We start from the raw sequence: 16126 nt of genomic DNA, 5'->3' as shown, positions 1-16126 counted from the left end.
GGATGCAAACCTTCACCTCGCCTTCAAACTGATTTTGAACCTGCCTGGAGGGGCAGAAAGTATTTAAATTAACTTCCTCCTCCCCTCCTGCTGTTCTATATTTCTTCATTCGGGACACATTGAGAGCACAGGAATACTAAGAAAGCTGCTTTCATGGGCTCAGCAGCTCACCCAGAGAGAGGCAGGATCAGAACAGGTGTATGGAAATTGGGGAGAACCGGAAAATGCATGAGTCCCACAGCTGTGTTGAGTAAAAAGTCAGAGGTGAATGGAGGAAGCTTTCCTCTCAACCCCAAGATAGCCAGCCCAATTCTACAAACCCAACCATTTCCCAGCAGTTATAGTAGCACTGTTTACATGCAGAATTAATGATGCTCTCCCTCATTATAATTGTTTTTATGGAGCTGCTGGGTCCCAACTGTACTGGTGCTGGCACTGTCAGGAGCGACAATTTCTAATACACTGATGGACTATATGTGAAATGATACGTTTACTTGAAGTGCACGTCAAGCTCAGCCACTAGAAGTCTCTGTTCACTTTATAGAGTTCCGAACAAGGAATAGCCCCGGTAAACAAGAGAGACAAAGCTGTAACTCGAGTTGAGTGGAAGCCTGTTTGAGTCTCACTACAGCCAACCTCAAACATTCAAAAATCATGGTCAGGCCCCCCAAAAATAAATAATGAGACTGGCTGAAAAATAATAGTTTTTCTCTGCCTTCTGGTTTCTAAACTTTAAGGTGTAACTCTAGCCATGTTTTAAGTTTTTTTCTCTGCAACTACGAGTGCAAGAAATTTACCTTAAAAAAACAACAACAACAACAACAACACAGATTCTAAGGTATTTGCTAGACTCTGGAAGCTGGCGCTTTAAGAAAAATATCAAACATTGTCAGACTCATGATAAAATCACAACAGTGGGCAACACTTATATTTGCAGTTGTTTTTTAACTAAACACATCCTCTGTTTAAGACTGTGATTCCAAATAGCACAACAGCGTGGTTATTGACCGTAACTAAACACATCCCCCTTCTACTGCAAGCACCCATAGCTCTTGTTGACTTCAGTGGAAGCAGAGAGCTCATTATTTTTTGGGCTTACCATTCATGCCTACATGACAAAACAGGTCTCATCACATCTGCTTTCCTTCCACCTTCCTAGCTGTGTTTGAATGGAACACGGCTTGAAAGTGAGACTGAGAAATATGTTCAGGGGGGTTTCTCTGCTTAGGTTCAGGTTTAGCTGTCTTAGAAACCTGAACACACAGACAAAACTTTGGGGTTCTTAAAAGTTGATTTTCAGGCTTTTCCTCCTCCCTGCAGGCTTGTTAAGATTTTATAGTTAAGAGAATGTGCAGCTGCCTGTTCTCTATGGAGAGGTCTTTAAATTGCTCAGCTGGGCCAACTGAATGTGCTACCACCTCTAACTTAGCCGTGATGGAGGGCACTGAACAATATCTATCAAACCTGCCAGCATCTAGCCCTGCCCTTTCTATGCACATGGAACTCTCCCAAGGCCTGCTTAATAACAACACTATTTATCACAGTGTGCAGTCCAAGGGTGTTAATTACCTGAATAATGTAACACTACTTCTGTGATGAGAACACTTAAGCAGTAAACGCAGCAACTGGAATCCAGCTCCACCAGCCATCCAGCAAGGCAAAACCAGCCTCGTCTGTTTCTTCAGACTGTACTTTTCATTGCCATCTTCAGTTTGGGTTTAAAAAGAGTTAAACTCAAAGTTCCCCCAAGCCAGTGGCTCATCGCATGGATGCAGATAAGGCACATCAGTTTCATAGCCAATGGTACAAAAGGGAGTGACATGGCCAGCATCACATCTGACTGCCCCAACCTGGTGGATCAGGTACGCATTTTGCAGCTGGGTGAACTGGAGGTGGCCTTTCAACGTGAGATCAAGTGAGACTTGAAGCCACGACTGTCAGGATTGTAGTGGAGCGTCTTACCCACTCAGCAACCAGACTTTTTAAAAAGAGAGGCCCAGCATTTTGTGGGAACTCAGACTTCTCCCATGTGCAGGAGGGCTGGGGATTTCATATAGGGAACATAAGAACGACCATACTGGATCAGACCAAAGGTCCATCTAGCCCAGTATACTGTCTTCCCACAGTGGACAATGACAGGTGCCCCAGAGGGAATGAACAGAACAGGTAGAGTCATGGGAAGTCCATGGGCCAGATGAAACTGTTCTATGGGCCATACGTTTGATGCTCCTGCCCTAAGCATTACAGGTGTTACATATAAACAAGATATAGCTGACTATATGAGAGTATAGGTAGACAGTTAATATAAAGAGTGCCATCTACAGGCGCACAAGAATACATGAAGCTGTTCATAAGTTTGTAAAACCCATAAAGAAGTTGTTGTTATTGTGCAGTGCAAATGACTTCCAGATTACACAGCTGGTCACTACGGACCCTCAGGAGTTTCCAGTGAGAAATGGCAAGTAACCTTTAAGAGGAAAGACACTGATCTTGTGCCACTGTGGAGTGTAATCTACTCACTGCAAATAGCTAACCTGAATGCAGTCCTCATGGCTGAGATTTTGTGCACACAAAAATTGTGAAAGCTCTGGTTCCCACAGTAACCGTAATACTCTGCTTTTGCCGTAGATAAACACAACGCTAAAGGAGCATTGGCCTCTTACTGATCATTACTCAACACAATGGGGTGACTGTCACTCTGCAAATAAATGATGCTGTTTCTGGCCTGTGGAAATAAACAAACACTGTTGCAGGCTGCGCTGTTTTCACTTCCCTTGAGCTTCTGGATAGACTTCTCAGGCACTAAGTATGCCCAGGGCTGCCAGAGAGACAGGCTGTGTCACAGATGGTGACCTGGGATATCCAGCCGGGCTGCGTAAGCTGACAAAGCTCATGCAGCATGGCACTGCAGCACTGGATGCCAACGAAGTGCCATGGCAGACACTGCCATTGGGGTGGGGGGAGATCACCTCACACACAATGCAGGCCGGTGGATAAGGCTTCCACACCGATTATTGTCACAGAAAGGGACAAGTGGCCAAAGGCTCGTTAATGACCTTGCTTCCCTCCCACAAGGACAAAGGGAAAGGTGACCAATGACATGTTGATGGGACTGATTGTGTGGAACAGAGGATGAATGGGGCCAGAGGCAGGCTCTGGGTGACAAACCACCACACTGCCTGCTGTAGTCAGGGGAAGGGCGGAACCACAGAGGCTACATGTCTCCAGTATCATATGATAGGAGCATTAGGGTACGTCTACAAAGTAAAAAAACCAAACCCCACAGCAGCGAGTCTCAGAGCCTGGATCAACTGACTCAGGCTCATGGGGCGAGTACACCGGGGCTAAAACTAGCAGCGTAGACGTTCCTGCTTGGGCTGGAGCCCGGGATCTGAGACCTGGCAAGAGGGGTGGGTCCTCAGGGTATGTCTACACTGTGATAAAAGAAGCACAGCATGGCCACATCTAGCCCAGGTCAGCTGACTCAGGCTCACGGGGCTTGGGCTCAGAGAGCTATAAAGCTGCAGTGTAAATGTTTGGCCTCAGCCTGGAGCCCAGCGTCTGAGACTCCATGTTTTTTATCTCAGTGTAGACGTACCCTCAGAGCCCCGGCCCCAGCCCAAGCAGGAACATCAACACTGCTACTTTAGCCTGTAGCCAAGCCCTGCAAGCCCGAGTCAGTTGACCTGGCCTCTGAGACTCACTGCCACAGGGCTGTTTTTGCAGTGTAGATGCACCCTTAAGGCCTGAACATGCCTGTCTGAGTTCTACCATTTGGAGCTCTGTGTTCGGGTGGTATAAATCACCTTTGTTTGCATTTCTTCCCTCTCTGCACCCTGCCAGTTCCTATAGTCAGTCCGGGAAGCTGAGATCCTGCACACCATGATACTTACCACCGGACATCTGGCTCTCGTAAAATCCTCCGTTGCTTCATTTAGCTGATGTACAGCATTCTCCACTGATTGTCCTGGGGCATCACAGGGCACTGCTGGGCTCTGATCCCCTAAGCATGGGTAGACTCTGGGGGTGTCTCTACACTGCAATTACAAGCCCATGGCTGGCCTGTGCCAGCTGACTCGGGTTAAGCGGTACCGATGTTCCAGCTCGGGCTGCAGCCTGGGCTCTGGGACCTCCCACCGCCCAGGCTCCAGTCTAAGCTCAAACGCCTACACTGCAATTAAACAGCCCCTGAGCTAGAGCCCTGCAAGCCTGAGTCAGTGGCACGGGCCAGCCACGCGGGTCTAATTGCAGTGTAGACAAACCCTTGCACACAGACAGAGATCACATTGATTTCGATGGGGCTCTGTGGTATTGCCAACCCCAAGCATTCAAAACTCATGGAATCATTAAAAATAATTAATTTGAGGTTCTTTTTCTTTGTCCAGATTCTGAGCCTTTCGGATGCTCTAGCCTCACATTTTCCAGCTTTTCTCTGCAATCATGAGGGTTAGAAACTTCCTGTTTCTTTAAACGAAAGCTCAGGTTCTCCTCTAACCACATGAATCCGGGAACTGGAGTTTAAAGAAAAACATCAGATATTGAGAGACTTATCTTGAGTTGAGAACACCGGGTCTGCTTGTGCAAAGCCAATTGCAACATCTGGGTCTTAGACAGCTGCTGCCTGCCACCCAATGGCCCTGTGCTCCCCCAAGGGTTATGAACAACTCCTACTGAGGTCAATGGGAGATCCGGGTATTCTCTGGGGGAAAAGATGGGCTCTCAGAAATGGCTCCACTACATCAGTGGTGGAGTGATCAATGTATAAATATCTATGGTTGCTACAGCTTTTTGGGATCTATGAATGGAAAGATGTTATATAAATGTTAGTTATTTTTTTCAATTGACTGCAGCACACTACAGGAAAGAGATTAATGTGTCTTCATTACTTGTCTCAGGCCAGTATGCGTCTATAAATAGTGTTAGTGAATTGTAAATAGAGTCAATAAATAATAACTACAAAGCATAAATTCAGAGAGTCTGGTCTTTATGCTGAAAATTATTCTTAAAAGGGCACTGTCAAAATATTTTAAAGATAATATTTTATACTTGCTGGAGTATTTTATACAGATCTCTTTGGAAGCCAAAATTTGCTACCTACTAAGATGATTTGTCCCTTCTTTTGTTCATTGAATTTCCAGATAAACTATTCAGTGAGGCCAGAGTTAGAGTTGTAAATATGCAGCAGTTAGTTCCAAACAACATTATATTTATACCACTGTAGTTAAAAAAACCTCCAAAACCACCAAATATTTGAGAGCCAGGAAATTTGGAGATAAGGTTCCACAAAGACAACCTTAACTCTGGCCCTGTAATTTAGGGTTGCCATCCCTCCAGGATTGTTCTGGAGTCTCCAGGAATTAAAAATTAATCTTTAATTAAAGATGTCATGTGATGAAACCTCCAGGAATACGCCCATCCAAAACTGGCAACCCTACTGTAACTCTACCCCTGCCCACCCAATATGGATACTGGTACATTGTAAATAAAGCTGGTCAGTAAGTGTTGGTGAAAACAAAACTTTAGCAAAAAAGAAACAATAATTTGTGACAATGTTTGCATTCCTCCCTTCCCTCCCCACTGGTTCTGAGCCTCTCCAATCATAAGTAGCAGGGCCTACAAACTGAAAATGTAACATTCTGCATGTGGACCTTGCAGCGGAATAAGTGGAACTTGAGAAAGAGGATCACGTTTCTAGAGGGATCGGGGTGGTGAAGGACCAGGGGCTCTGGAAGGCAAGAGGGAGATAAGTTGCAGCTGGACAAATAGTAGAGACTCAGCACTGGTCTCTCACGTTCAGTAAAGTTCTGTTTCCTGCATCTCCTACTGCTACGAACCAGGCTTCAGTGTGTCCTGGTGCGGTGCTCGGGCATCTGCCGCCAGTTTGTAAAGAGTGAACGTGATAATGGTGGGCAGCAGGGTCTGAGCATCCAATGGGAAGGAGGGATGAGGTGCTGCAGATACACTGGGGTTCTAGTCTGTATAGAAGTAGATTAAGTTCTCTAGCTCAGGCTGTGAGGGGGTTTGTTTTATGGGCCTGATCCAAAGCTCATTGACATGAGTGGACAGGTTCCTGTTAACTTCAATGGGCTTTGGATCAGACCCTATATCTGGCTTAAAGGAGATAGGCTGGGGTGTTTTGCCATGAGTTGGACAAACTTCCACCTCTTGGAATCAGTTCATATCTTTAAGCTAGTTGCAGTGATATGAAGACTTCTTTTTTAAGCCAAAGCTTAGCGGGGCACAACTGTCTACAGGATCAGCCATCAACATATGGCAGGACTGGGCAGAACGTTCAGGGTGTCCATTTTGGATAGCAAATAACTCCAGAATTAACCATGCAACCTGCCTTAAGTGTTCAAACCCTCCTTCTCATTGAGGACAACTGAATAAAGCAAGGCTGGGCTGTCTAGGCCAGAGACAAAAGCATCATATGCCTTTTCCAAAAATGAACAATCTCACTCTCCAACTTCACTATCTCCAAGATGCCCGGCCCAACTAACCTCAAACTTTGCAACAGAAAGCAGCAAAAAACAACCCCCAACCAAAGAAACCCAGCTGGCTAGAGAAGAATCATGAGACATGTTGGGTATTAAGGACTTCTTTTATTGAGGAACTTAGAGGATATGGTCAAAAATCAGGTTTATAATGGAAAGCTCTTTGCCACCTTAACAAGTGACTTTGCAGTGTGGGGCTGAAATTCTCAGAGCAATGGCGCAGGAAGCTTTTCAGCTGTAGGGCCCTAATCCTGCAATAGCTGGAAAGCTGCAAATAACTCCATGTGGGTGGTGTCCTGCACCTGTATGGAGCGCCACTGACTTCACTGGCATGGCCACAGGCGTTCACTTGCACGGAGACCTTTGGAGGATCAGGGCCTTGGTGACTGGTTCAAATCCAGCCCAGAATGGCAGTGATCAGTCATTAATTTCTGACCATTGTCCTATGTGGCCTTTGCTGTATCAATTAGTGATTTCAGTTTGGTCTCCGCTGGGCAGGACTCTATGGCACAAAAGCCACCATCTCACTTGGTATTAAATGGCACCCTTGTGGGCCGCCGCAGCAGAGAGGCCAGGGATTGAATGATCCTGGGGACTGAAGGGTGTCTCTCCAGGTAAAAGCCAAGGCATATTGGGATGGGCGTGGGGGAGAAGCAAGCAAGCCTAGCTGTCCCTGCTCCATGGCAGAACAAGACTGGAGTGTCTCAAGCTGACCACCTAGCATCATTTACCAGAAATGGATTTATTTAAAAATTGCCCCCTCAAAAAATAAAAGGAACAAGAGAATTTATGAGCAAGATTATCAGGAACCCACCACCATAGAGGAAGGATGGTAGAGTGGTTAAGGCACTGGCCGAAGACCTGGGTTCAATTCCCTGCTCTGACAGATTTTCTGTGACCTTGGGCAAGTCACTTAGCCTCTCTGTGCCTCAGTTTCCCATCTGTACAATACTCCTGTGTTATCTCACAGGGGTGATTTAAAAGACTGTGAAGTGCTTTGAGATCTACTGATAAAAAGTGCTATATAAGAGCTAAGTGTGTCTATTAATTGGGGCCAGATTTTGCAAAGAGCTCAGCAGGGAGGGTCTAGTCCCAGTAGTGTGTGCTGAGCACTTGCAAATCTGGCATTGTGTTTTCCTTATCTCATGGCTAATTAAAAGGAAACTGCTGCAGCAAGGAGATTTAGGAAGGGAAAGATTTGAAAAAACACACCATAGAATCCAGGCTCTCCCTGTGCGATGTCATTTTATTTCCTCGTTTGTTGAAACGATCTGAATCTTTTGGCCCTGGCTCGTGCACATGGAGGTAAATTGGGATGTTGACATGTATAAATTGATGCACGTCAGGGCAGAGGGATCTGAGCCAGGGCCGGATTAAACTTTTGTGGGCCTAGTGCCAAACATATTTGTGGGCCCCCATGGGGGCAAAGGAGCATGGCATGGGGAGGTCGGTCCCCAGAGCAAGGGGCCAGCCATGGGCAACGGGGCATAGCATGGTGGGGCCAGCTCCGCTCCACCCAGCCCAGTGCAAGGGCACTGTATACAAACCGGCAGTTGCCGGACGCACACTGGCCTGCCCAGCCCTGTGCTGCCAGCGTGCCCATGCTGTGCCACGCAGCCCCCGACTCCCTATGCCCAGCGTTCCCTGGAACTGCTACGCCCAGCAGCCCCCCACACAGACCCTCCACCAGAAATGCACAGTGGCCTGCACACCACCACCCCTGCCCAGCACCCCCACACACAGCTGCACCACTACTGCCCAATGCACTTCCCCACAGCCCACCACCACAACGACACAGCACCCCACTCAGACCCCCCACTGCCCCGTATCCAAACACACAGACCTCCCCCACTGTTCCCCAAGAGACCCCCCACTGGTCAGCAGCCCCACACACACCTCAAGAGACCCACTCCCTCACACCCTGCCCCCGACCACACTCACCAGCCCTGCTGGAAGGTGACGGGGCTGGTCCAGTGCCAGGGCGGGAATCACTCCGGCCTCTCGGGAGTGGCGCGATTAGCCAGGTCAGGGTCTGCCCCCACCCTGGCCGGACTCCCTCAGGATCCACTTGCCTGGAGATAGGGTGACCATACGTCCCCGTTTGGCCGGGACAGTTCCCTTTTTAAGCTCTGTCCTGGCCATCCTGTCTTTTTTAACAAAAACGGGCATTTATCCCATTTGCTCTTGCCAACTGATCAGTTGGTAAGAGCAAATGAACAAATGCCCAGTTTACCAAAAAAGTCCGGTGTGCCCCCCTAGTGGGGCATGGAGGAACGTGTGTGTGTGTGTGGCGGTGACGCGAGGTGTCAGGTAGCAGGGCTTGGGGGGTCAGCCCCAGCCAGAATGAGGCTTGGGGGGCTTAGGGGCCAGCCCCAGCCCCTGGCAGCAGTGTGGGGAGCTGGGGCGAGGACGGGGTCAGCCCCTGTCCTAGCAGCAGCAGCATGTGGAGCTGGGGGCATGGGGAGCTGTGGGGGAGGGGTCAGCCCCAGTGGCGGATTTAGACTTAGTGGGGCCCTGTGCTCAGCTTCATTTTTGGGGCCCCTCCTTGGGACCCAGCCAAGAAAAAGAACATTCTCTCTTATCTCCCCCCCGCCCCCGTTTTTCATTCTTTTTTTCCTTCATCCTCCTCCTATAAGTAATAGGAAGTAAATGAAAATAAAGTGAGGTATCTTGATTGTTTTTGTAGTCTAACTTAATTTTTCCACAGACCACTTGAAAATTGCTGAGGGTCTCGGCGGACCCTCTTAATGATCTTTCCAAATATTGTTTGTACCGTTAGCTAACTATTGTAAAGCGCTTTGGATAAGAGCGTTTTATAAAAAAAAAAATGTAAAAATGTTGGGGTGCAGGGTCTGGCCAGGACTTAGGGTGCAGGAGGGGGCTTAGGGCTGGGGGTGCAGGGTCTGGGAGGGAATTAGGGTGAGGGAGGGGGCTCAGGGTTGGGGCAGGAGGTTGGGGTGTTGAGTGCTTACCTGGGGCAGCTCCCATTTGGTGCGAGGGGTGCAAGTGGGAATATGGGTGTGTGTGTGTGCAGAAGCTCCCGTTTGGTGCTCAGGGTGGGAGTGGGGATGGGGGGGGTGCAGGAGTCAGGGAGGGCAGGTGGCTGAGGATGTGTGAGGGGGGTGCAGGAGTCAGGGCTGGGGGTGCAGGGTCTGGGAGGGAGTTAGGGTGCAGGAGCGGGCTGGGGGTTGGGGTGCAGGGCTGGCCAGGAGTTAGTATGCAGGAGGGGGCTCAGGGTTGGGGCAGGAGGTTGGGGTGTGGAGCGCTTACCTGGGGTAGCTCCTGTTTGGTGCAAGGGGTGCAGGTGGGAATGTGGGGGGTGCAGGAGCTCCCGTTTCGTGCTCAGGGTGGGGCTGGGTATGTGTGGGGGTGCAGGAGTCAGGGCAGGGGGCTGGGGCTGTGGGGGTGCTCCCAGCCGTCCACCCTACCCTGAGCGGCTCACGGAGGGGGAGGGGGATATGTGTAGGGGGAGTGCGGGGGCCCCGCCTTTGCTCCGCCTTGCCCCGATTCCACCCCCAAGGCCTTTGCTCCACCTCCTCCCCAGAGCGCGCTGCAACCCAGCTCCTCCCCCTCCCTCCTGGAGCACTGGCAAACAGCTGTTTGGCAGTGGGGGAAGCGCTGGGAGGGAGGGGGAGGAGCGGGAACGCAGCATGCTGGGGGAGGAGGTGGAGAAGAGGTGGGGGAGGGGGGAGCTTGGCTGCCGGTGGGTGCGGGACAGAGGCGGGGGATGGAGAAGAGCTGGTGGGGCCTTGGACTGCAGCCCAAGTAGAGCGGGTCGGGGCCCCTTTGGAGCCTGGACCCAGCGTCATGGCGCCATTGTAAACCCGGTACTGATCTGAGCAGAAGGGCATCATTGCCCTGGAGCAAGTGCAAATGTGAAACATGCCTGCATGTTCCTTCGAGCTCCTTAGAGAGACTTGCCTCCTACTCAGGGCCGGCTCCAGGCACCAGCTTAACAAGCAGGTGCTTGGAGCGGCCAAGGGAGAGGGGCGGCACCTGTGGCAATTCGGGGGCGGCAGGTCCCTCACTCCCTCTAGGAGCGAAGGACCTGCCGCTGAACTGCCGCCACCGATCGCGGCTTTTCCTCCCCCCCCCCCCCCCCCCCCAATTGCCGCCGCCGATCACGGCTTTTTTTTTTTGCTTGGGGCAGCAGAAATGCTGGAGCCGGCCCTGCTCCTACGTGACACACACAGAGCCCATCAGGATCACCAGCTGGAGGAACGTCCCATTTACAGAAACCACACGCAACTTCCAGTCCAGTTTCCTCAAACTTTTAATTGTCTTCACGTTTTCCATATCTAGCCTCCCAGGGGCTTCTCCCTCCCTGGCCACACTCAAATCAGCTTGTCCAGAAACCAAGCACAAACACCACACAACGCTGCTAAGACTCCAGCCCGCGCCTGCTGGAAGCAAACAGCCATTTCCAACAGGACGGAGGTGGACAGGATAGGCAAGAGCGAGCCACATGCAACGGAAGGAGGAATAGAATGGATGGTGGTTGGCACCAATGCTTAGCCTTCACGCTCTGAGCGACCGGGCAGCTGCCCCAGCACACCTATCACTGATGACCCACAGAGTGTCCGAGGCCAGTGGATTTATGGGGGAGTGGCCCTCTGAGTACAAAACTGGGAAACTTGTTAGATTTGCTAGAAATAAATAAGCCACTAGTAATAAAACACAAACCAACCCCTCCATACCTTGACAACAGTTAGGTAGCTAGTATGCTGAGACCACTGTCTAACATGCTGATCTGTATTATCTCAGCGTCTCCTTGTGCTTCCCCACCTGTTGTCTCTCGTCTTACACTTCTATTGTAAGCTCCTTGGGGGCAGGGACCCTTTTTTTTGTTCTGTGTTCGTACAGCGCCCAGCACAATGAGGTCCTGGTCAAGGACTGGGACTCCGGGGTAACACACACAAATACAGCAACAACAAATCACACATACAAAAATCTTATAGAAACTAAATTTTATATATATGATAAAATAATGACTGACTACATCTTTTTTGGTCCTCTCTCTTCTCTCCCTATTCTCCATCTTCAATGCATCTTTCTTTCAAGTCTTTTTCACATTCTGGATTTTCCCCACCCACGTTTCTCTATCGTTTGGCATCATTTGTTCGTGTTTCAGTTCAGCTTTTCCCCTCTCAATGCCCCAATATAGCAAAACACTTAGGTAGGTGCTTAAACGTTAAGCATGTGAGCAATTCCACTGACTTTCAACAGGAAGACTCATATGCCTCAGGTTAAGCACATGCTGGGTCCCAACCTAACCACCCCTCTTATATTTCTTTTCTGATCTGACATGTCTCCCACTGTCTCTCTTTAATATTCTTCCTTTCTCTCACCTTCCTCCCCACCATTAGCCGTCTCCCCCTCCATTCCAGGCATAGAAATATAACTAGCAGCGAGCAGAGGTATGACCAAAACCAGACCAGCCAGCACTATGCCCCACCGACTATACGCTTATAGACTTCCTTTGGGGAAGTCTGCACCCGATTCGCGGCCCTGCCCTATTCCCTCGCCTGCCTCCTGGAAAGGGCAGCAAATCAGAGCAGCTGCATGTGCTGAGGAGCAGTATTTGGAGGCTGGAGTGCTCCTGTCGCAATCAGTTTTCCCTCAGAGCCAGCTGGAGAGCACAGGCAGGCTCCTGGGGTGGGATACAAGGTCTTGGTCAGTAATAAGGGCTATGAAGTACATGAAAATATAGACAGCAGCCAGTAGAGACAAGATCTGAGGCCATGGTCTCCTCCTCAAAGCATTTTCCCATAGGCTACAGCACATTTGGTGGAAGTCTGTCCCTCCTCATCGCTGCCTACCCCACACCGCCCTTCTCCCCAGCGGTAGGGTTGCATGAGCACTCTGCCATACCAACACCTAGCTATCTGGTACCGTGAGCTTGGAGGTAATGTTGTAGCCATTCCAAGCACTAGGAGGCCCTAAGTTGCAGTGGGTCACAATAATCACTCTGCCAACTGCTTCCAGCTATCGTACTTCTCCCAGGGCTCTGAAACCCCCTGCCTCTGTGGCCCACTCCTCATAAATCATCCATCCACCCTGACCCTACTGACTGTTGCTGCCCTATCACCCTCCTATCAGGGAAGAAGAGCAGCGGGAGATGCACCCTCACATTTGACCCCTGACTGCTCAGCCAATTCGCCACAAGGAGGTTGAGATCTAGCTCCTCAGAGGTGTGTATAGCATGAACAACGACTAGTCTCATACGCATTTCACTTAACACACACACCTCCAAACATGCTGCAAGAGAAGGTGACAGACACTTACCCTGGAAATGCCAATGATTTGTTCATCTGGGAGCAAGCTGATGCGCACAAAGCACGACTCAAAGTTGACGTCCTCCTTCTCCAGGAGGTCCTTCCCTTGCAGCAGCGTGACGTGCAGGGTGTTGGAGAACACATCGTATTCCATGTTGACTTCCACCTGGCCCACAGTGAAGTCTTGGCCAAAGTTATTCCCGATGGAGGAGATGGAGCTGAGGGAGTCAGTGGACACGGATTTCTTCAGTGGCCCGAATGGACCCAGATCTAGGTCTTTGCTCATCAACTCTAAGGTACCCAGCTCATTGATGTTCTCAAAGGTGTCATCCATCTTCAGGCTGGGCTTGCGGACAGGGGACGTCCTTTCTGCTGCCTTCCGGAAGTTTGAGGCTCCCCCTCTCTGCAGACATAGGAAAGGATAGAAGAGCTACTCAGGTTGGATTAACCCCTTCTCCTCTGAACTACTTCTTACTACATGTGAAACGAAGCATATGGAGTTCTTAAGTGCTAAGGGGTCTAAATATGTAATGGCCATGGGATATGAAGGTAATTCCTTAACAAGAAGATCTACAGCATTAGGCTGTGGCACAGTCTTCCAGGACAAGTGCTTAGGTCATTTAAGAGAGACTTGATAACGCACTAGTTCATATATGCTATATACGATACGAAAGCCCCTTCTCATCCCTTTTTTCTCCCTTTCTCGTTTTGCTGCAGGGTAACTTTTCATTAGTCAACTAAGTGACATGAGTCAACTAAGTGACACCTTAGTTATTTGTAAATATAAATATTCATAACAAATCATTTTTGAAAATTTTCCATTTTGGAAGAAAAACAAAAAAAAAGATGAAAAAGAGACAAAAAATGAAAACTAATTAATTTAAAAAAAATTGCAATTTCTCCACAAATCCATCCCCCTTCTGGTTTTTTGACTACCGCTAATACATAACATGTACCACTGCCCCCTACTGGGTGAACTATACTTGCTCAAGTGTCTGATCATGTTACCCAATAGCATTTAGCCCATAAATAAGAGATGGGGTAAAATTTCCTTAAGTGCCTAAGCAGCTTCGGAGCCTAAGTTCCATTTTCAAAGTGATTTAAGCATTAGAAGCCTAAATCCCATTGACTTTCAATGAGACTTTGGCTCCAAGTAACATAGGTACTACTGAAAATGTTGTCAGTAGTATTATGACCTATAGGTAACGAAGAGAGATTCCCATCTGAAATAGTGTGTACAGTTCTGACCACCCAGGTTCAAGAAAGATGAATTCACACTGGAACAGGTGCAGAGAAAAGCTACTAAGATGATCAGGGGAACGGAGAGCCTATCTTAACGAGAGAGGACTAAAAAGAGCGTGGCTGAGAAGGGATATGACTGCTCTCTATGAATACGTCCAGAGGGTAAACAGCAAGGAGAGAGAAGAGCTATTTAAACTAAGGCCGATATTGGCACAAGAACACATGGGTATAAACTGGCCATGAATAAACGCAGGCTGGAAAGTAGAAGTTTTCCAACTATCAAAGGAGTGAGGTTCTGGGGCAGCCTCCCAATAGGAGTAGTAGGGGCAAACAACCTACCTGGTTTTATGATGAAACTTGATAAATTCCTTAACATGATTAGATGACAGGGTTGCCTGTAATCTCAGGGGACTGGACTTGAGGACTGGAAGGGACCTACCGGGTCATATGTTCCTTTAGCTCAGGTCTAGGACAAGTACCTTCCCAACCCTGCCTATATGAAAGGCTGATGCAAAGCAATCATTTGGTTGCTCTGCCATGTAACTGTTCATTGTACCCCCCTCGTGGTCCAGCCATCCCACCAATTCTCTTGCAGGTTTCCTGCTTCTAATAGATGTAAAGAACATTGTGTGATTTGTTTTTTTATCTATGGCTATAAGCTCTTCAAATTTCTTCATCGCCTTCCTAATTTCCTTCTTGCATTTTTCTGCTGTGGTTTATGCTGCTTTCTAGTGACTTCACTGGGGTTGGAGTTCCATGTTCTGAAGAACGCCTGTTTAACTCAGAGGCCCTGATCCAACTCCCATTGAAGTCAGTGGGCATCTTTCCATTTACTTCAGTGGAGCTGGATCAGCTCCACGTCTTCTTGCACCATGTCATCGGACAATCCTGTCATTTCTCTTGCCTTCCCGTGCCCTTGTTTGTTTCGGCCTATGCATATCTTCTCCTTTAATTTACAAACACCCCATGTCTAGTGCCTTCTGTTTCTTCTCTCACTTAAGGGCCTGATCCAAAGCTCATTGAAGTTGAGGAATAGACGCTCATTGATTTCAGTGCGCTTTGGATCAAGCCCTAAGTTAAAGCCCCTGTATCAGTCTGTTTGCTCTCAGCTCCCTTGAGCCTCTTCCATTTCTACAGTGTCCTCTTTGTAATAAGGTGACTAGAACTGTGGCTTCCAGTCTTTAACTCCCCATCCTGCTCAGACTCACAAGCAATAACCCAGCCTTGATTTTTCCTTTCTTTGTTGGTGTTAATAGCTACTCTGGTGGATTTAGAGTCTCTTTTGTGAATTTTCCCGTCCTCCTGACAGCAGCTTGTCCGACCGAGCTTCTATTTCCATACCTTGAGGACACTCCCTGTTTACGAGGCAATAGTTGCATCATGAGCTAAGTAAACTCCAAAGTAGGAGCCAGACCCAAAGCATATGCTCTCTCTTTGTCTATGGAAAACAATACCAAAGAATGCTGGTGACCAGAATGAGACAGTGCAACCATGTCAGTATAAAAACAACAAGGAGTCTGGTGGCACCTTAAAGACTAACAGATTTATTTGGGCATAAGCTTTCGTGGGTAAAAACCTCACTTCTTCGGATGCATCAACACAGACTAACACGGCTATCCCCTGATATTTTACACCATGTCAGTATATTCTTCAGAAGGCTGATGTCCTAGTGACATGCAGCGAATTTCAAAGTCCACCTCTGCCTCCTGGCTGCTTGCGGGGCCGGCTCTAGGTTTTTTGCCACCCCAAGCTCCGAGAGCACAACTGCCCAAGCAAAAAAAAAGAATGGCCGGAATGCCACCCCTGGAATTGTGCCGTCCCAAGCACGTGCTTGCTTTGCTGGTGCCTAGAGCCGGTCCTGGCTGCTGGTAACAATTGAATGCTAGGCTTCAGACCCAATGGGCCAGATCCACAGCTGAGGTGAGTGGAGACATGCCAACTTATACCAGCAGAGGATCTGGCCCAGTATATTTAGCCAGGCTTGTGATCAAGGTTTATTTGTTTTTCCCCAAAACATGCATTCCTGACATTTAAATTACCCCCCAAATAATGCTTGATGTTTCTTCCTCTGTTTGAGACCTTGCTGAGGAAATCAAAGGTTTGAGCTGGTTACCT

General features: G+C 48.7%; 1 protein-coding gene across 3 annotated transcripts in view; it reads right to left on the bottom strand.

The window, feature by feature from the left end:
- SYT12 (synaptotagmin 12) overlaps window positions 1-16126 on the bottom strand; it is a 41944-nt gene that overhangs the window by 23303 nt on the left and 2515 nt on the right. For all 3 annotated transcript variants that reach the window (XM_065404182.1, XM_065404185.1, XM_065404183.1), the window contains one exon: window positions 12780-13172. In XM_065404182.1, the coding sequence (XP_065260254.1) occupies window positions 12780-13172 (393 nt within the window). The remainder of the gene's footprint in view (window positions 1-12779; window positions 13173-16126) is intronic.

Source organism: Emys orbicularis, chromosome 4, assembly GCF_028017835.1.
Source record: "Emys orbicularis isolate rEmyOrb1 chromosome 4, rEmyOrb1.hap1, whole genome shotgun sequence".
Taxonomy (NCBI): Eukaryota; Metazoa; Chordata; order Testudines; family Emydidae; genus Emys; species Emys orbicularis.
This window is presented reverse-complemented; position numbering and strand designations above follow the sequence as displayed.